Source organism: Nilaparvata lugens, chromosome 4 (genome assembly GCF_014356525.2).
Source record: "Nilaparvata lugens isolate BPH chromosome 4, ASM1435652v1, whole genome shotgun sequence".
Lineage (NCBI taxonomy): Eukaryota > Metazoa > Arthropoda > Insecta > Hemiptera > Delphacidae > Nilaparvata > Nilaparvata lugens.
In genome coordinates this window covers 56,236,809-56,259,730 of record NC_052507.1, presented here as the reverse complement: position 1 = coordinate 56,259,730, position 22,922 = coordinate 56,236,809, and the positions used below count along the sequence as shown (strand labels likewise).

The following is a 22,922-nucleotide window of genomic DNA, read 5'->3' as shown; positions in this document are numbered from 1 at the left end:
TGGAGTTTCCAATTTTGAGCATCAATATACATCACTTTCTAACGTTTAGAAACAACTTTCGAACGTATTCCGCTGAGTTCATAGTAGCATAGACTAAGTAAACATAATCTGTGATAGAAAGGCTTAAATATAAATATTATAGTACATGGAGAAAAACCCCTCAGCTTGATGAATCTTGGAAATTTTAAAATCGAATGAGAGTATAATTTCTAGAATGTAGTAAGTAACTTACCTCTCTAGTGAGATTTACTTTATTCCATCATAAATCCATATGAAAAACATCAATGGTTCACATTCAACTAATGATGCCAGATTGGAGTGGATAAATAAATTATGAATTATCATTCCCTTGTAGAATTACCGAGCAACAGTTATTTATTACAAGATTGAAATATTCCAATTTATTTGAAGCAATAAGTATCTTTGAAATGAGAAATCTCAATAATTTGAGACAATTGGATTGAATTGAAATAATTGAATATTCAATTTCTTTCTCAGTCATCCTCTAGAATGAGAAAATCTTACTAAAATAAGAATGCTCTCTGGAAAGAAAGTATGAAAGAACAATATTTCACTCTTCGCGGATTACTGAAGTTGATGGTGAATGAGAGTTTATGGTAGGTTATCAACCCACGTTCATGACATTATAAGTTACATGAGTATAATATAATATGCCTACTGTGTTGAGTTCGTCAAAGCGTACATATACATCAAGCTATTCATAAAGGCCTATTGTTGTGAGATCAGTTAATGTGTAATTAACCTAGCCAATTAGTTGGTCAAATAGGATTACTGTCAACCATTGTGGTAGCTCTGGTGCAATTTTGGTGAGGCCGGATGTGGACCATTTTGATGTTTCAGATGAATTGTGAACACTCTCATAAGAACTGATATTCTTATTCTGACCAAATGTACTGAATCCAAGGCTAAAAAGTAAACTATTTAGCTTCTCATTGTTAAAGCTTGCAGATTGACTATGTGAATTATTTGAACAAGAAAGTTTTGCAGAAATATTTTGTTACTTATTTCTGCGAGAATGAGAATGTTTAGGTTTCCTGTGTGAGAACTATTATGGGTCGATCTCCTCACTTTCAATACGAATATTATATAATCTTCTTCTTACAAACAAGGATTAGGCTTCAACCTGTTCCGTCTTACATCTAGCTAATTATTCAAATAAACATAAAAAATCCTATTATTGCTACCGCTTGCTTGGCCTGCCAACATCTCTTTTGCCTACTGGCTGATAATATTAAAGGCTTTGAACATTGACTCCCATAGGCATGGGCTCCCTCCATTGATGACGTAACTCTTTCATTCATGCTGCAGATATTCAATTCTTTCCTAATATCTTCATTCCTGAAATGATCTCTTCTGTCACCTCCCTTGGTTCTTCAGAGAAATAATCTCATCTCGGCTGTCTGGACTCTACTTTCAAGTGGCTTCGTAGTAACACATGATCCACTACCGTAGAGGAGGACTGGAGCGGCCATTACCTTATAAAATGTCATAATTGTATCTGTTCTGGCTTTTTTACCCAGAGTCCTGCTGATATCTCCACATATCATTTGGAACTTTGAAATTCAAATAATCAAAATTAATATTTTCTATTTGTGATGCAGAATTCAGATAAGATGAAAGCCGAATCAAATGGTTTTTCTATTATAAATTATTACAGTTGTTGATACTTGTATGAAGCATTGCACTATAGAACTATATCAATCCATTTATTCTCTAAACAGTCCGTTGCAGAGCACGAGTAGCACCTGCTTGTTGAATATAATACTTTTCCTACAGTTACGTTGAAAAGTGGCCATTGCTGCACTGATTACAGAACGCAAAGAATCACTTTTCCGCTCTAGTGCGGGAAAAATTTTCCTGCACTCCAGATTTGCAACATGGCAACGCAAAATACTTAGTAGGTTATATGGAGCAACAGTGCAGCAAAATCAAAATGAAGTTGGTAACAGCGACTGGGCTGCTATAGTGAGCAGAGGTGCAACGAAGCACAACGCGCTAATTATTATTCATTATATATTATAACCAAGGACAACGAGGACTTTAGGATTTTAGGATTAAGGTTTTTATCAATAATAAAATTACACAGAAAAACATTTGATGGATTTCAGGCAATTTTACCCATAATTACCCACTTTTCATATTCAATGGTAACTGTAGGAAAAACTTAATGTGGAATACGTGCGCAAAGTTCCTCTGCTGCACTCAAGTAAACGTTTCTTTCGGTGCAGCAAACTGACACTTTGCGCACTAGTTGCACAAATGACTATTGTCATATTGGAGCCTGCAAAACAACATCACTATTACCAGAACCTTATGATGTTATAATGACTTCGGAGGTTTGAGTAAATAAGCTACTTCAATGAGAATGCGTATGTCATTTATTTATACAATAAAAGAATAAAATGATTAAGTTGAATAGAAGAAATATTTGATGAAAAATTTCAAAATTGTCGATTGCACAGATCTATCAAAATAACGAAATATCAGTTTATAGAAGTAGCCTATAACCAGATAGTATGAAATGTACAGTATATAGAATGAAAAATGTTTCATACTCCCTTTATTTATGTCACCTTCCACTTATTTAATCAATAAAGAGTCATAACAACAATAATGAACTATCTTGTTTGTTAATCAGCGTTAATTTACTGTATTATTAAACATTTCAACCTGATGCCAATGACACTAAAGCATGTCATTAACTTTTTTTCTTGACTCAATTGAAATAGAATAATTTTGCAAGAGAGCACAAAATCGAACGCTCAATGCATATACATGGGAAAGCTAACGCTTATCTATGTTCAGGTTTCTGGTGCGAACAGTATGAAAATTTACGTTCAATGATACATTGGCTTTCAGTGGTATTCAAGAAAAAATCGTATGAAGAAGAAATCTTCAATTAGGTAGAAGAATATCCAATATCAAATTTCCTGATTCTCTATTCTCATTCACTGTTTTAGTGAAATTCACGTTATTTTCTTAGCACCTGATTAATCTGGTTATTATATGGTTTGCTATCCTCGTCTGTCATTACACAAACCAGATAGCTTTATCCTTTTCTAGCTCCACACTGTTGCCGAATTGTTCTTGGACTCAGCAGGAATATGATACATTTACACTATTGAATATTCAATAACAATTATTATGGAAATTTATCAAAGATTCATGAAGAAATATATTTCCTTGAGGAATGATAAATGATCCATCTTTATCGACGAGAATAAACAATTAATATCATATCACATATACGAAGATGACTACAATCACTATAGAAGTTCATGGAAATGTGGAAATTGGCAACTCTGTAGTCCATTCATTCACACTGACTTGAAAATGTGAATCTCACAATAAACGAAAGATGAAATTGGCGTGGGATTAAAGTTGTGATTGGTTTTTACAACAGAGAAAGGGAGAGCATTCGCGTGGATAGAACCTATCGCCGAAAATGTTGCAGTTGGATCAACAGTCAGCGTGAAGTGCAATGTAACTGGATATCTAATTCCAAACGTTGCATTTTACAAAGATGGGAAACCTCTAACAGAAGGAGATAGATTCAAATTCATAAATAATCAGATCAGTGGTGAATATTTATTTGGAATATAGATTTTAATAATGATTATATTCATTCAATTTTAACACATTTTCAACAATTTCTCCATTCTTTATTCCCATTTTTCCTTCTCTACTTTCCACAATATTGAAGAGAGCAGTGATTTCACTCGATGTTCTGTGTTCCATAATTGTGATAATATTTTCTATCGTATTATTCTTTTCCAGAAGTTCAAGTCACATGTTATGTTGATGTCAACATGTAATGTTGACTCTCATGAAGACATTTTTCTCTGACAATGGAATATACGTTTGCCAAGCAGAAAATGAACTCGGCTCCTCTTCAGATTCCACAACAGTTTCAGTTCTGGGTATGTTTGACAGGGATGACACCTATATTATAAGTTTTTCTTGTAGATGATAGTTTATTGTTGGATATCAGGAGATTTTCTCGTTACAGATGAAGTTACTGAAAGCTATCCTCTTCGGTAACATCAAAATGAGAAAAATTTAAGTCTTCATGACAGACAGAGCAACAGTATTTCCTCAGCATTTCATGATTTTTTCACTACATTATTGTTCAAATCCTCGTTGAATAAATAAACTTGTTCTCTCAAAATTTCAATTGACAATCAATATGAATATTTCAATATTATATTCAGCATCAGAATTGCATCTCACATCGTAATACCCTATTTAGTACGGATCACCTTTGCCTTCCCAATCTACAGTGGAAAGCTTCACGGTCATATTGAAAACAGCAAATGGGGGATCAATAATATAAAATTTAACTAAGCATAAACTGACCAATTTATAGAGAAGCGATGTTTTCGTCATGTACACAGCCATAGACAATGGGTGTTGGATAAGGGAGAAATTAGTCATCCAAAAGCTAAGCAATAAGAGAGCAGTTCTATCGACATGGTAACAGCCAATGAAAACTAAACAAATGACAAGCTATATAATGAGAGATTAACAATTTTTCCAATAACACTTGTGAATTCAACCAATCACAAACCAAACCAATGAGAAAAAGCAACTTTCGCGATCATGAAAACAAACATCATAAGTTGAGTACAGTAACTGAGAATGTGAACAATAGCAATCTATACAATGAAAGAGTCGCCATTTACTGTCAATGACACGCAAATATGAAAAGGTTGTTTTCGTTACATTAAACATGCATGATTATGAATTGAGAGGTTTTTTCAAATAAAAGTAGAATGTTTTAGTTGAAATAGGTGTTTGCGGGGTCCTAACGTTATTTCTAGTTTCATTTATCAACCACTAACCTATGAGATAACTCTCCTTTCGTCACAAAGTTCACTTTGTGAACATTATACACAGAGCTAATGAATTAGGATGTCAATGATGTTCACATAATTATTCGTTTCCAACAGGTAACATAATTTCCTCAACAACATTTTTTTCCTACAGGGCCTACTTCAATTAGAAATTCAAAATTAAGAAATTCCATCAATCTCGAAGATGATAATATCATACTCTAGCACTGTTGATATTGATTGCACGGTGACTGTGGCCCAAATACCAATTTTATTACGACTGTATAATTTAGAGAATTGCTTGATAGCAGAGATAAGTTGTCCCAAATGTGTGTTCTATGCATACTTGGTAGTGTCTTTCATGTCAAAAAAAAAGTTTTTTCAAAGTTATTAAAGTTTGGTTCGTTATTTTACTTTTGGCACGTTACTTGCCTACGGCGAAACTGTTGAGGAAATTGGGTGAACAGGATGTTACTGTTTATACAGGCTTCATGAAATATACGTTTGGAATGGAATAATAATACAATTCGTATTGACACAGTTGATCCCCAATGACATATTGCGTACAAATGAATTAAAACCAAGCACTGTATTCGATCCATATGCTCGTTGATGATTTTTTTCATCATCATTGTAGCATCTACTTGGAGACTGATGAGCTTTTCTGTTTTGGCTTCAATTCATGAGAATTTTGTTTGAGAAGGAAAACCCATCGCTTCAACTTTTGGAACTTCCAAATTGGTTGAGTACTAAATAAGGTTAAAATTATTCTTCACACATTCATCATGTTATGATGAATAATCATATTGAGGCGCGAATTCCAAGAATTTGAACATACACGCAATAGAAAGATTTCTGAATAGGAATTCTTCGGAGTTTCATCGGGAATTCAAAAAAAATCCAGTTTTTATCACAATTTAATATGATAGACTAACATAGTGTTGCTACGGGTTTCTACACTAATAAAACGATGCGATTTATGCTGATTAGATTTATTAATTACAACACTATAACACATGGATGTAAACTAGAAAACAACTATAAACTGATAACTACTGTGATGAATCTTTTGAGTAAAGGCTTCCTTATCAACAGCTGAGTATAAGATAAGAGTACCGTTTTGTACTACGCATTTTTTCAAAGAATTATTTAATAAAATTATAATTATTTTGCCAATTAAGTACAAACCATTTATGGATTGCTCATTGAACTTTTGGAGGTTACACTTTTTTTTACAATTGATCAGATGTTTTGTAACAGCTCTGACACAGCTGACTGACTCAATATTATGAATGGCATGCCAGGTTTTAATGCAAGTTATAGTATTACTAGCAGTTACCCGTGCTTTGCTACGGGGAACATGACAGAAAAGGATTTTTTTATTGGACTGATATTGGTATTGGCTTCTGATGAATAAAAACTGTATGTTGTAAAAAAATTGACATATTATCTTCACTATAAGTCAAACAGGCTTTTCATTTGATAATTGAGTGAATGAGACAGCAATCGGACATCTGAGTCGGGGGGAAAAATATACAATGAATAATAATAATAATACATTTTATTCCCATTAATATACAAATAAGCAATCTAATCAATAAAATTCACACAATATTCAAATACAATTTATGAAATTTTTTTACAAATATAAATAAATTTCATTTTTTCGGAAATTAACCTACTCAACTATGGAAAATCCATGTTCTAGAGCAGGTGTAATAGTAATACATTAAGTTTAGAGTGAGGGTGCAAATAACCCCTGAGAAAGTGAGCTTACAAATATTGTTTGGAATGTATATTTCCTATATTATGCCTTCCAGTTGTTTGATCCAGTTTTTAATGGCGCATTTAAATTTTCTTGAGTTTTCTATTATCTTGATGTGCACAGGAAGTAAATTGTGGTATTTTGGTGCTAGGTGGTTGAAGTAGTGTTGTTGGTATGTTGCCTTCCTAGCCACGTTCGTGATGAGAAGGCTTCTATTCCTTGTGTTATGACAGTGGTTTCTGTTTTGAAAGCTTTCTGGGTTTTTGTGTAGTCTGCAAATAATTCCTAGGGAGTAGAGTTGTCTTGCGTCCATCACACCAAACTCATTGTAGAGCTGGTCTGACGGATAACGGAGAAAGTGGCTTCTGCTTGATGATTTTGGATATTAGTTTTTGTACTGATAAAATTATAATCATTTTTTTATTGATAATCAATTTCATCAACTAATCATAAACTGACTGTAAATAGTACTTCAATTTCCATGAATTCAATTAATATAATTATATAAATCTAAAGTGTAGGTCATATTTTATCTAAATTCACGAAGAGTTCGATTCTTGTTGGCCAGAAATCATTGTTATTTCACTAAAAGATCCCAAGCAGCAAGGAAATGATTTGAAAGTGCTTGAAACTAATTGCCAGTGATTTAAAATTTGTCACCTCTTTTTAGGGCAAGTTAAATCATTTTAAAGTACTTTCAAATTACTTTTAATTCTCCATGAAATGTCATTGAAGACCAATGATTGAAAATGATTTATAATTTACCTCAAATGATTTAGTAAAGTACTTTAAAGTACTTTTCAATCATTTGAAGACCAATGATTGGAAATGATTTATAAATTACTTAGAATGATTTGAATGAAGTACTTTGAAGTACTTTTCAATTACTTGAAGACCAATGATTGAAAATGATTTATAAATTACCTTAAATGATTTAGTAAAGTACTTTAAAGTACTTTTCAATCATTTGAAGACCAATGATTGAACATGATTTATAAATCACTTAGAATGATTTGAATGAAGTACTTTGAAGTACTTTTCAATTACTTGAAGACCAATGATTGGAACTGATTTACGAATAATTTAGAATGATTGGAGTCAACTGATTTGAAGTACTTTGAAGTGATTTGAAAGAGACAATTATAATTACTTTAAAATCATTTACAATAATTTCATGTCATTGAATTTTTTCTTCTCATTTCTGATTGAAATCCATTGACAATCATTCGGAATCATTTGAATGGAATGATTTGGAATTACTTGAAAATAATTTCCAATGATTTCTAATGAGTAATCCATATTGATAGTGAAAATTGAAAAACTTTGAATAAACTTTCGAGTATCCTCAACAGATCATGAAGTGTGAAGTATATCTCCATAATAATGTAGAAGGATCTTGTGGACCAATGTTTGGAAATGATTTATTGAACATTGAAAATTATTAAAGTCAAGTGATTGGAAATACTCTCCAATCATTTGGAAATTGATGACTGCATGAGAATGATTTACAAATTGTTCAGAATTATTTGATTGAAGTAAATTACTTGAAAGTACTTTCCAATCATTCTATAATCGATGATTGAAACTGATTTATGAATGATTGGAGTAAAGTACTTGAAAGTACTTTCCAATCATTCTATAATCGATTATTGAAACTGATTTATGAATCATTTAGAATGATTGAAGTAAAGTACTTGAAAGTACTTTCCAATCATTGTATGATCGATGATTGAAAATGATTTATGAATCATTCAGAATGATTGAAGTGAAGTACTTGAAAGTACTTTCCAATCATTTTATAATCGGTGATTGAAACTGATTTATGAATCATTTAGAATGATTAAAGTAAAGTACTTGAAAGTACTTTCCAATCATTGTATAATCGATGATTGAAAATTATTTATGAATCATTTAGAATGATTGAAGTGAAGTACTTGAAAGTACTTTCCAAACATTTTATAATCGGTGATTGAAACTGATTTATGAATCATTTGGAATGATTAAAGTAAAGTACTTTAAAGTACTTTCCAGTCATTGTATAATCGATGATTGAAAATGATTTATGAATCATTTAGAATGATTGAAGTGAAGTACTTGAAAGTACTTTCTAATCATTTTATAATCGGTGATTGAAACTGATTTATGAATCATTTAGAATGATTGAAGTAAAGTACTTGGAAGTACTTTCCAATCATTTTATAATCGGTGATTGAAACTGATTTATGAATCATTTAGAATGATTGAAGTGAAGTACTTGAAAGTACTTTCCAATCATTTGAAAATCAAAATTGTTCCCAATTGAAATTGTTTGACAATAATTTGGATGAAATAATTTAGAATTGCTTAATAGTTGTTATCAAAGGATTCAAGGCTCTGCAGGATAGCCGGGTAAATTCAGGATTCATTACCCGTTCTTGTAAGAACTAGGCTCGGATTAAAAGAAAAAGAAGTAGAAAATCTCTGAAGAAGGTATGTGTGTGAGTGTGAGAGCGCCTGAGGGAGAAGAGAGAAAGAGGGAAATAGTCAGTCTTTCATAGAAGAACTCCCCCCCCCACCAATGAGATATCTATTCACAGTTACAGGCTTCCGTGACTAATTGATTGTTGTAGGTTTAGGAACTGGCCTAAAAATGTTCCTAGCCATGCTGAAAAGTCTTGTTAGACACTTTTATACTGTGAACAGATTCACTTTCTACTGTCAGCATTCCTTATAATTAACATCAATGTTCCCCATTCAGTCGATGCTGACCGAGTCAGGTACTTATAGTGTGGCTCACTTTCAAAAATCAGTATTCCTCATGAATAGCATCAATGTCCCACCTTCAACTAATGCTGACAGTATCTCACTGTAAAGCTGCTTGGTTGTGTGTCAGTGTACCTTATAAATAACATCGAAGCTCGTCTTGTTCAACTAATGCTGACATTTTAGAGTGAATCTCACTATAGAGGAGCTTGGTTGAGTGTCAGCATACCTCGTGAATGATATCAATGCTGTTTCCGTTCAATCAATGCTGTCAGTTAAGATGAATGACATCATAGAGTAGCTCTGATGTGTCAGCATACTTCTGAACAGCATCAATGCTGTTCCCTTCCAGCTAATGCTGACAGTTTTAAGTGAATCTCACCACAAAGCAGTAGCAATAGATTGGTAGCAAGACAATTTGGACGAATGTTGTTTCTACAGCCGCCTGTTTGTATGTCTCAGTATGTTACAATATATACTGGCTTATGCACTAATTTACTATAAATGACAGTATTGCTGTTTATTCAACGAATTTTACTAAGTATGAGAATGAAGATTGAATGCAATTTGAAAAACAATAGTATTATATTGCGATGTAACTACATGGATTGGCGGTGTTTCAACAAATAAAATTATTGTCAACTCTCTGAATATAACATAACATCCTTCCCATTAGAACACGATCGGGAGAGAGATATATAGAGAGATATATATAGAGAGAGATACATTTTTTAACAAAGTAAATCTGCTTCAAACTTAAAAGAAACTTTTTTCGGGACCAAGTTTCGCATATTTCGTCACATATCTTAAAAATTACTGTAGCTACAGGTCTGGAAACGGTTTTATTGAATTTTTCAGTTCATTTTACATAAAGTACGCTAAATTGTACATCTTAATTAACAGCCAACAAATACCCGTAGGGCTTCGTTTCAGCAGAGGCACAGAAATTCAGACGAAATCTTCCACCCTCTATCACTTGGTAACTAAGCATTTTCGGACCTATGTTAATTATAACTTTTTTCTTTTTTTGATGTGAGGAATCACGCCCTGATTTATGGGCACCTTTTTTCAGAACATTCTGTATACTGATTATTTTTTGTCCACTCTCAGGTCAAGATACCTTACTCATGAACTCTTTCTGCGAATAACTTTCAAAAGGGAGTGGATAATGTAAGAACTATTGTTTACAGGAAAACTGAGCCCAAAACCGGTCGCCTTCAGTCAACTGAAGGCGGTCACGCACCGCTTGTGCGTGCGTGTGAGGGTCTGTCACCTCCATTTTTCAGTGGCTTGCAAACGATAAATTCCTTCGCTAGATTCCATTTAGAAACCGTACGGATGTGGAGATTTTTATGAAAACATTGATTTCAACAGAATCATCAAAACTAATTCATGTTGCAAGATAAATTTCCAAAATATTCATCAAAAACGCCAGGAAAAAATCATAAAAGTTTCCCACTTAATAGAGCAATATAAATGTTTTCTCAAGAAATATCAATTTTTCACCTCGCAACTTGAATAGAGAATTAACAAACCTTCAAAATGAGATATTGACTGGAACTTTCGGATGAAAATCAACCGAGTTATATGGAATCCCAATTAACATTAAGATTATGGAGATAGCAATTCGACATGGTTCCCCTCCTGCAGAGTCTTGAAAATATGTATCAGTAGTTAACGTTATTCTTGACGAGGCAATGAATAGAGTGGCAAATGTGACCCCAAAATGTAATGATTTATGATATACGATAATAATTGAAATAATGGGAAAACATAACTTGGAAGTACTGTGATTGAACCAGGGATAAATATTAAATAAGCCAGTTACACAAACACATCGATTTTTTGCCGTTCTTATAATTCTACCAAATTGAATGGACAACATCATGCCTTTATCAAGTTAGGTTTAATCTAATAGAATTTATGGGGACGGCAAAAAATTGGACGAGTAGAAATCGATGTGTGTGTAATAATCTTCGAACACTGTAAGTCTGTAACTGGAAATAGTAAAATTCAGGACCTGAATGGATGCAGTCTTATGAACGAAATATGTGAGTAATAGTTAATGGAAGTATTGTAAATAAATGTAATCATCAGTAAAACTAGTAGCTTGCGAAATTTTAAAACTTATAACCTTCTCTAAACTGAGACCCTATCATAATAAACTCGTAAATCAAAATCGAATATAGATATAATACAACCACCTATTACATAACGAGAGAAACAAAAATGTTTTTCCATCAGGAACCATAAAAATAACTGAAAACCATTACCAGGTAGCGCGCCAAATTCAAAATCCGAGAGATCTGATCAGCTTCCTGTTTAAGTGAATTAACTGATAAACCCTCGTTTATATAAAATACTCATCCACATATTTTATCACACTTCAGGAAATTAATCAATTGACATAAATTTATCTTAAAATTCTTACAATACCCAGATAGCAACGAAAACCTTTTTAAATCATTACCATAGACTTTAAATAAAAACTTCTCACATAAACTTGTGAAAACCTTGTGAAGGGTAAACTGAAGAGGTTTTTGTTATGGGGGATGGGAAATTCACGAATGACGCATCAACACGTCTGAACTTCTAGACTGAAATTTTGCATAAATATTCCTTATTTATCAAGGATGGTTATAGGCACATTTTAAATTCTTCAGGATTTCATTAGGTCAATTTTTGGTTTGAAATGTTTCTAATTAGACCCTTGCGGAGCACGGGTTACCTGCTAGTTGTTAATATATTCAAGCAAAGTGAGATAAATTAGATAGAAAGATCACAGTTCTTTATCCATGTTACAATATATACTTGCTTATACACTAATTAACATTGAATGGCAGTATTGCTAATCAATAAATTTAATGAATTCCACAAAGTATAAAAAATCAATTGATGAAAATAAAGATAGAATGCAATTTGAATAACAATAATATAATATTGTAATATATCTACATAAATCGGCGGTGTTTCAACAAATAATTGTCGACTCTGAAAAGTGTATAAAAAATAATATCCTTCCCACACGACCAGGATAATTATTGTGAGAGAGAGACAAAATAAGATTGAGGGGACGAAAGAGAGAGGGAAAAATGATAGTGAGAAAGTGAGGTAGGACTTTCTGTCCTATTGTTAGTTGCTCATCCAACTACCCCCGGTAGTGTAACTATAGCTACCAATACATACATGTATTTACAAAGCAAGAACATCGTTCTCAACATTTTCTGAAAGAAGAAAGTTGAAAAGTAGACAATGTTTCTAGTTTATCAATAGCTCAGAACTCAAAAGAATGAGTCAACGGCACTAGCTGGCTCTTTGATGATGACACTCTTGTCTTTGCTTTGCTGGGCAGGCACGGAATTCTATACTACACGTTAACGTAACGTATGGAGTTCCTTGTAGGCTACATCGTAGTAGGACCTGATATTATATAGTATAGAGTTCTTAATAACTGTGTAATGGGAGTTGTGAGTGAACTGTGCACTTATTACTGACTAGCAGGTAACCCTCTAATTGAAAACTTGACAGACTGGAAACTTGACCTACTGAAATCTTGAAAAATTTTAAATAGGCCTTTAACCATCCTCGATTAATTAAGAGTCCAGATGCAAAATTTCAAGTTAATCAGTCCAGTAGTTCAGACATGATGATGTGTCATTCATGAATTTCTCATCCCGCACGTCATATCATCATGAATTTCTCATCCCGCAATGTATGGAGAATGATTATAATGATGCTACAGAGTAATACGGTATCGAAAAAAGAGATGAGCAAAAAAGTGGAAGCATACATTAATTATTCATAATGCATATCTCAGCAACAACAAAAAATTTAATTGCTAGAAGAAAACTCAGGACACATTGGATCAAATGTGAATAAAACTTTCAAAGGTAAGATACACCTTATAATTAGGTAAGATAATTGTAATTACCTACCATCTCATCATTTTGCGCAAATACTTTTAAATTAAATTTCACACTCCTCAACTCACTCACTCAGTGGCAAGTAATGCTGTTGTAGAAACACCATCCACTTGGCGTTATACATTATATTATTTCAGAATCATCACAATAATAACTTTAATCCACAATGACAACCGAATTCCTTTTACGGAAGTTCTGTTATCAAGTCAGTATCAATACGGCATTAGATTTTCTTAAAATAGTTTAATCATTAGAACTCATAAACTAGAAGTTCAAGTAGTAAATCATAGTGAATTATTAATTATATTATTAATACAGTACTAAAGTGATGAATTCTTTTCAACTTATACAGTATTTTTTACTGTCGGTACTCTTATCTGTACCGGTATTACATTTTTCCAAAGAAAGAGCTTCAATACATATTTTTCTTGAAAAAATTACATTAAGGAAATTAATTTATCAGTGTTCATTTCATTTTTTTCTTCTCTGACTCCTTTTTTGACTCGCGCTTGGCGCTCGGTAACCTCCTGTGTGGTGTGATGTACGTGTAGCTCGCTCCAGTTGGAGGGGCTGCCAGAACAGTTTATGAAGAGAGGCTGCATACTTTCTAATTTCTCTGTATCCTCCGCTCATACATAAATTATTTTCCTCCATTATTTTTACCTTTTCTCTATTTAAATTTTTATTGAATCTTCATTCCAATTTTTCTTTTCCAATTTCAATTTTTCTGCATACCCCACTTCCACACTGGTAAAGAATTCTTTATAATTATTTTTATTCCAGTTTTACTCTTTTTCTTCCATTTCTAATGAAAAGTCTGTTATTACATTCAGTTTGAATTCAGCTTCCATAAAAGTAGCCCAATTAACACTTACTGTAACTATATTTTCATAAATTAATACTTGACATTATTTCATTTTATTAAAACGTTGTAATCCATTATAATATACCCTTGAACATTTCTTAGCTTCAACTTATTTAATAACAATTGTTTTGTAATAAGATATCAATAATTAGTTCATGAAAGATGTGCTATTTTCCATATTGCTTGTCTGGGGTTTTTCTCACTCATTCCATTAATATTTGTATATATATATCTGTAAGTATCTGTATTATGATTCTTTCCAATCCTAAAATCTAATCACATCCTTCCAGGTGTCTGCCAAAGAAATTTCTAAAAGATGGTCAATGAGTCTGTCATTGGAGAAGAAGTCAACGATTGGCTCCTGCAACCGAAATTTAGAAGAGCGCGCAGGTGAAAAAAGTCTTAATATGGTTAATTATGATTTAATTGTATCTTAAATGAGAATGGAATATAGTTTACCAAGCAATAGTCAAGTGAATTGCCTCTAAATTCGGGGTTGCGTTCTGTAATGACTCATGGATGTTTTACATCCGTTAATTGCACATACCATTATGTAATTTATCACATTACATATAGGCTATAGCCTACATAATATGCCCTGTAATATATTATATTACCGATACTCAATATATTTTTCAACGAATAAACTAATACTTGTCGTGTTAATAAAGAGAAACAAATAAATAGATAGTCAATAATAGTTAATATCAGGTCGAATTCACCGAGATAACTTTTATTCAAGCTTTAAAGCCTCTACTATTATATACTATATACCTCGGGAGTTGCCTACCTTATTTGCAAAATATACTTATTTTGATGTGTAAAATAATCATTCAAGTATTCGTATTTTACTATTTTGGATACGGTATATTTTTCCTTTTTCTATTTGTTTATTCAAATTTATATTGCATCTTTGTATCTTGTGAAGCAATAAAAATGTATTATTACTATTAAAGAGGGCAATGAAGAAAAATTTTGTGTAATAGATAAAATGAAAGTTCATATATTGCATAGTTATTGATATATTTCAATCGACACATAAGGCTATAACAATTAACAGTAGGCTATACTAAAATCATAATTTCTCAAGATTGGACTTAGTCAACGAAATATTATTTGGTCATAATTTTATAGAACAAATGCCAATTTTTACATGAAAAATGCCCATTCAAATTGACGAATCGGATATTTCTAATGATTTGATATTCTATTCTTTTGTTCTATTGATTTGAAATACAGAGTCGTCATTAAAATATTTTAGTGGTATTTATCTAGAGGTCAAAAATTACATTTTTATGAGAGCAACTGAAATAATTCAATACGACGAGCTCTTATGACAATAACTTTGTATTTCTAACAGATAAGTAAAGTAAACATATTATTTCCAAATTTAGACGACATTCTTCATAATAATTATTATTGATTGATTGATTGATAATGCACATAACTAAGTTTCTCAAGCTTCCAATTTTGTTATCTGTTGAACTTGATCTGCTGTAGGCCTACATGCAAATGCTTCCGTTTTTTACTAATTTTTGTACCTGAAGTTATACAGTGAAGATGAAATTAAAATTAAGTTGATTTAATTTTTGTTCACAGACATGGAGAAAAGGAGAAACATCTCGCTGTATGCTGAAGTCGATGAAGACGAGACAGTAGAGGATTTTGGAGCTTCAGCCATGAAGTGCAAGCACAGTGTCTAAACACTTTTTGAGCCTGATTATAATATTATATTGAGAAAATTTAATTCCAATCCAGTAATATACTATATAAGATGTGAATGCGTTCAAGTAAAGGATTTATTAATTAATTTTGAAGTCATGTAATTTTTCACATCCAGCTGAATATCCTTTTTATTCTAGAAAGTAAATTATAATTTTTGTCACATAAAATTGAAGATATATTTTCCATCACATAATATTTGAAGTGGATTATCATAGCTTTTGATGACTTGGGTGATCATGAAATTGGTTTATCCTGCAGTTATGCAGATTGATCTTAATCAGACTGATATGGTAGTTATTTTATAATGCTTGGAAACGACTTCCAAATAATATGGTACCGGTACTGATATATGGAATGAACAATACGGTACTGACTCTAAAGGACTTATTCCAACAATTGACTGTGCTTTTCAAATGGTTTTCAACTGGTTTACACATGAAATGTTGCCCACTTAAAGCATTGTAATTCATTAGAAATGAATTCGAATGTGATTTTATTATACCATGAAATGCTATTTAGAGTGATTTTAGAGTAGCCTACATTTTGAAAGATTCTTGAGAACGTTTTCAATAATATAAGTGATACAAAATTATTTTCAAGTAGTTGAAAAATCCAAATTTTGCCCATTCACAGAACTTTTGATCATTGTAAAGTAATTCAAACAGGATTTGGAAGTATGTGTATTCTACTTTGAAATGCTTTGAAGAGATTTGAAAAGTACATACGGTAAGTCAATGATTTTGAATGATTCTTAAGAACTTATTCAATCATTTGAAAGTGATTTCAAATGATTTTCAAGTCATTTAAAAGTGATTTGAATCTACTTTGAAATGCTTTAAAGTGATTTAAAAAGTACATGGATCGATGATTCCAAATGATTCTAAAGAACTTATTCAATCATTTGAAAGTGATTTATAAATCACAATTTTGCCCACTTAAAGCATTGTAAATCATTGTACAATCATTTAAAAGTGATTTAAATCTACTTTGAAATGCTTTGAAGTGATTTGAAAAGTACATGGATCGATGATTCCAAATGATTCTAAAGAACTTATTCAATCATTTGAAAGTAATTTATAAATCACAATTTTGCCCACTTAAAGCATTGTAAATCATTGTACAATCATTTAAAAGTGATTTAAATCTACTTTGAAATGCTTTAAAGTGATTTAAAAAGTACATGGATCGATGATTCCAAATGATTCTAAAGAACTTATTCAATCATTTGAAAGTAATTTATAAATCACAATTTTGCCCACTTAAAGCATTGTAAATCATTGTACAATCATTTAAAAGTAATTTAAAAGTGATTTAAATCTACTTTGAAATGCTTTGAAGTGATTTGAAAAGTACATGGATCGATGATTCCAAATGATTCTAAAGAACTTATTCAATCATTTGAAAGTGATTTCAAATGATTTTCAAGTAGTTTATAAATCACAATTTTGCCCACTTAAAGCATTGTAAATCATTGTACAATCATTTAAAAGTAATTTAAAAGTGATTTAAATCTACTTTGAAATGCTTTTAAGTGATTTAAAAAGTACATGGATCGATGATTCCAAATGATTCTAAAGAACTTATCCAATCATTTGAAAGTAGTTTATAAATCACAATTTTGCCCACTTAAAGCATTGTAAATCATTGTACAATCATTTAAAAGTAATTTAAAAGTGATTTAAATCTACTTTGAAATGCTTAGAGGCAAAATATCTAAAAATCCGTTCTTAGTGCGCGTCTAGCATGTTTGAAGAATATTTGTGCAAAGTTTCAAGTCTGAAGGACAATTAGTTTGAGCTGTAGTGTGATTTTACATGAAAATTTTCGAAAAATGCCCTCTCCTGGACCCCCCTGTGCTCCTGATCGAAATTTTTTTGCATAGATCTAATTTTTTTTCGTAGCTGAACAAAAAAGTTCCTCATGACTTTGCTGTGCAATGAGCGGTTAAAAAGTACAAAATTTTGGGGGGGCCCCAGCTCCCTCAGGGGGGAAAATTCTTGAAAATCCTTTCTTAGTGGATGTTTTCAGGCTACCATAAACAATCGTGCAAAATTTCAAGTTTTTAGGCTCAGTAGTTTGGGCTGTGGTGTGATTTCAGTCTGTCGGGGCTTAGCCTTTTATAAGTATAGAGATTTCTAAAATCAAGAACTATTGAAAAAAGATAAAGAATTTCAATAAAAAAATAAAATGTATGTATTATTGTTAAAATTATTTATTACTCACGAAATTACAATGTTGAATGTTGTTGTAACGAACTAGGTCATAGCATGAATATTGTATCACTGATAAGTGCAGCAAAATTAAGTAATAATAATAATAATAAATTTATTAGCCAAAAAACAGGATGTCACAATTTGAAATATAGGCCAGTCAATATAACAGTAAAACACTTAAGGCCATTCCACACAGCACGTGGCGTGCGTGGCTGGACGCACGCCACGCCGGCCACGCTAGCCACATGCCAATTCACACCGCCACGACTGTTGCGATGCTATACCGGCCACGTTTCCCGTCAGTATGCAGGAAGATGTCAACTCCGACGGTCCCGTGGTGTAAATATGGATTTTCTTGTGGCTTACCTTGGTTTGATGACTCGAGCAGCAGCAGTAGTAGTGATACTGAGCTGGTTTTATTGTATTTGGTGACAGCACGGGACCAGTGAGTACATCCAATCAATGAAAAAAGGAACACCTATGGCGAATTCCATCATTTAATGCGCGACCTTGAGGCTGACAATGATAGTATACATTCTATACGATAGTATACGTCTAGTTGATATGCCATATTTTTATCTCTTTTCTGATATCACTTGAAAATGGCATTAATGTCCGAAACATGTTGTGATAAAATATTTCAAAAAAAGGGTACTGAGTTGTTATTTTCTCTACATTTATATACGTCTGGTATACGTTCTGCGCATGCTCGGACCAAAACGTGGCCGGACACGTTTGAAAAGCTCGCTCAGAGAGCGAACGGTAGCCACGCGTGGCTAGTATAGCAAGCGTTGCCGCGTGGCCGTGGCTGCTATGTGAATTGCTTCATTTGATTAGCTGGGAAGCGATGTTTTGAATAGTAGCTAGCGTGCGTCCAGCCACGCACGCCACGTGCTGTGTGGAATGGCCTTTAGTCAATACAAATACAATACAAAGTCACATTTACAATAAAAACATGTATGGTATATTAATCCTATTCATATAACAGTAATATTAATAAATTCTAAATATTGAAATCTTCCACATTCATTTTCATGTCGATAAACTCTTCAACTGAGTAGAAGGGATTTTTCAAGAGAAATATTTCTAAAATCTTTTTTGAACCTCCTGTGATTGAGTTGCCTTACCTCAATAGGAAGCCTATTCATCAATTTAATTGCAAGATTCGAGGGACTTTGATCAGTTTTATGCAGTCTGCTTCGTGTTACATTGAGCGTCTGATTGGATCTTGTATTATAAGAATGAATTGCATTTCTCAACTCCATTTTCTCTGGATTTGCTTCCAGGAATAGTAAGCATTGCAATATATATAATGAATATAGAGTTAGAATTCGAAGACCTTTTTAAATATCTCTACAATGTTCCCGATTCCGCGCCCTGGCGATGACTCTGACAGCCCTTTTCTGCATTATGAAAATGTCTTGTGCTTGTGAAGAACAGCCCCAGACTATAAGGCCATATGAAATGTGTGGATGAAAAATACCAAAATAAGCCTGACATAGTCCATGTTGGTCCAGCTCCCCACATAATCGTTTAAGAGCAAACACACCACTGCTCAACCCACTTTTCAGAACAGCAATGTGTTGTGCCCAACTTAGAGTAGGGTCAATAATTATTCCTAGGAATTTCTGCTCCTTACCAGTATCATTTGTTGCTGGTCCCTTTTTGAGCCTAAAAGTGACTGTTGTGGTTTTGGCTTTGTTGGCATTCAACCAAGTTTGCACCGACTCCAGATTCCTCTGACAGTGCAACAGCTTGAGCATCATTCTTATGCTTATTAAGAACTGTGGTATTATCGGCATACATGAAGATTTTTGTTGGGACATTTATGCTAAGATCATCAATCATGATCTGAAAAAGCACTGGACCCAATACAGACCCCTGAGGCACACCACACTCCACAGGCAAAACGCGAGAGTTGTCACCATTCACGGAGACGTACTGCACTCTGCCTCGCAAATAGGAAGAGAATAGCTCAAGAGCAGGTCCCTCAACATGAAGGTGTTCCAATTTCGCCAGGAGGATATCATGTGACACACAATCGAATGCACGACTGAGGTCACAGAAAGAGACAGCAGCAGAGGATTTATCTTCAAAGCAGTCAAGAATTTCTTCAACCAGTTTTATAAGAGCATGTGTGGTTGAGAGGCCTTTTCGGAAGCCAAACTGTGTTTTGCAGAGCAAGTTATTAATTTCAAGAAATTAATTTGCAAAATTGCATTGCAAGCAGAATTTCGATTATTTTAGACAGTATACGGACCAAAGCAATAGGTCTATAGTTGGCAATATCATCATGCTTGCCCTTCTTGTAAATTGGTATAATTTTGGTAATTTTAAGAGGAGTGGGGAATTTTCCATTAGCGATCACTTCATTAATAAGTGCCGTGAACGGGGTTACAATGCAATCTATGATTCTTTTAATTAGGGCATTGGATAGTCCATAGTGATCTTTGCTTATCTTTGGTGACATATGCTTAACAACTTCCATAACGCAATTCTCTGTAATGGGCTTGAATCTAAACATCTCAATACTTTCAGGAACATTCTTATTCTTTAGTAGATTATCTGATGTAACTGTATCAGTTTTATCAAGTTTTTTTCTTAATTTCATTAGCAATATTTGCAAAGAAACTATTGAAACTGTCTGGAGATATAATGTTCTTGAGTAGTTCTTTTTTTTCTGATTTATCCTTGTTTACTATGTTCCACAGTGTCTTCGACTTATTTTCAGAATTCTCTATTAAACTTTTGTTTGATTCTTTCTTTGCTTTTTTTATCATTAGTCTGTAATAACTTTTTTCTCGATATACATATCTCTATAACAGAGGATGTGTTGGAAAGAAAGTATAAAAAACCAAGCCTATTCTTATGATTTTTCAATTCTTGTGTATACCAGTTTAGATTGTTACTTGAACGTCTACCAGAACCAGTTTTCCCATTTGTAATGATTACGTTGAAACTTAATTTATAGTAATATATAACTGTATTTAGAAATGCTTCAAATTTGTATGTACTTCAGCATGATTATTGAAAATATCTGACCAGCCTTCTATGAACAGGTAACTCCTAAGTACATTAATATTACTGTCATCAATTTTAATTACTATTTTATAAATCTTTTCAGTGTTTGTCTTAGATTTCTGTGTATTGATATAATTCACTCTACTCATTGAAATAAGTTGACCCAAGTGATCACTAACATGACAGTTACTCACTAGAACACTCAAACTTTCTTTGGAAGTTGTGAACACATTGTCCAGACAGTTGGTACCCCTTGTCGGTTCATGAACCCTCATTCCGAACCCATACATACAACACAAATTAACAAAGTGTTCTGCATCCTTACTATTTCTATTAAAATGCAGGTTGAAGTCACCACATAATATTGATTTCCGGTTTTTCTTATTTAAATAACTCAAAGCTAGTTCCATAACCCTGCAAAACGTTTCAAAATTACCTTGAGTACTTCTATAAACAGTAATGACCATGATATCAATATTCAAGGAATGAACTCCTGCTAATTCACAGTCCAACTCAACCGAAATGTTATTCAAATAGTTTAATACTTTGTATTGGGACGCATCATGATTTGAATAAAGTATATGGCCACACCACCATGAATTCGTATTGAGCGACAGTAGCCGGTTACTAAATGTAGATGCTTAATATTAGAGTTTACTTCAAGCTCAGCATCAGTCATCCAATGCTCCGATACACATAAAATGTCCAACTTATAAATAACAATAATCTTCTCCAGCAGTCCTATTTTATTTGATAAGCTCTGTACATTTTGATGTAAGATATTTATATTACTTCTCCTAGAGTGAATGGCATAATCATCCCTATAATTCAGCCGATATGAATTGAAATCAGTCTCGGCTGATGGCCTTAGTAGTTTTTTAGAGGAATAAGTTTATTGGTTGAATTATCACGTCTTTATTGAATTTTTTTAAGATTTGTGAGGCAACGTACCGCTTTCCAAGATTATTCAAGTGGTGCCCATGTTTCGTATGAAAACGTTTCCCCAACTTACAAAGCTCTAACACAGTGACATTTTCAAAATGTTTACATGTTTTATGTATCTCAGAATTTGCCCATTGAATTGCTTCATTTACACAAGACCATTTTGGGAGGCCATACCTGTGTGGAATGTCAAATAAAAATACTCTGGTGTGTCTTAAATCAGCCAGCCTCCTACGCAGGACTGACATGAAACCTTTGGCATCATTTCTGGCAATGTCATTACCCCCTCCAATCAACACTGCCGCATCCAGAGGCCCCAAATCTGAGCAGTCACCCACGCTCTCCCTGGTCACATCCTCAAAACAAGCTCCAGGCTTTAGTGTACCTGTTACTTTACATTTTTCATCTTTGTCACGCATTAATTTATCAACAACAGTACGACCCTGGCTACTCATGAATAGTTTAATTTTTCTAACTGGTTTAACAGTTCTTGACTTCGGAGCAAGAGATTTTTTTTAAGATTTGTTGAGGCAGTAGATTGAGAAAAATTACCAATATCATCATTCTGCTGCTTTAAAAAATTAACGATGGCACTCAATACCTCCAATCTATACCTTTTTTGTATCAAATCTGGCAAATTCAAAACTATTATTAATGGATTTACTTTTGTTCTTAGTTCTGATTTTGATGTAGCTTTCAAGGTGAAAGAGCGATAAGAAACCACAGTCAAATGAGTTTTGCTGTTGCAGACAGTCTACATGAACTATCCTATCCGAATAGAGAACCAGTTACATTCTTTCCACCAAAATATTCAATGACCTCTTGTTATATTCTCTCATAGAATCGAAATTATAGAAAGTACTATCAATGTAA

General features: G+C 33.0%; 1 protein-coding gene across 1 annotated transcript in view; it reads left to right on the top strand.

Annotated features, from left to right (window-relative positions):
- The first annotated feature begins 3,743 nt into the window (after positions 1 to 3,743).
- Positions 3,744 to 22,922, top strand: part of LOC120351072 — a 39,747-nt gene continuing 20,568 nt past the window's right edge. The window contains exon 1 of the mRNA XM_039427029.1: positions 3,744 to 3,941. Coding sequence (XP_039282963.1) covers positions 3,836 to 3,941 — 106 coding nt within the window. The 5' untranslated portion in view covers positions 3,744 to 3,835. The remainder of the gene's footprint in view (positions 3,942 to 22,922) is intronic.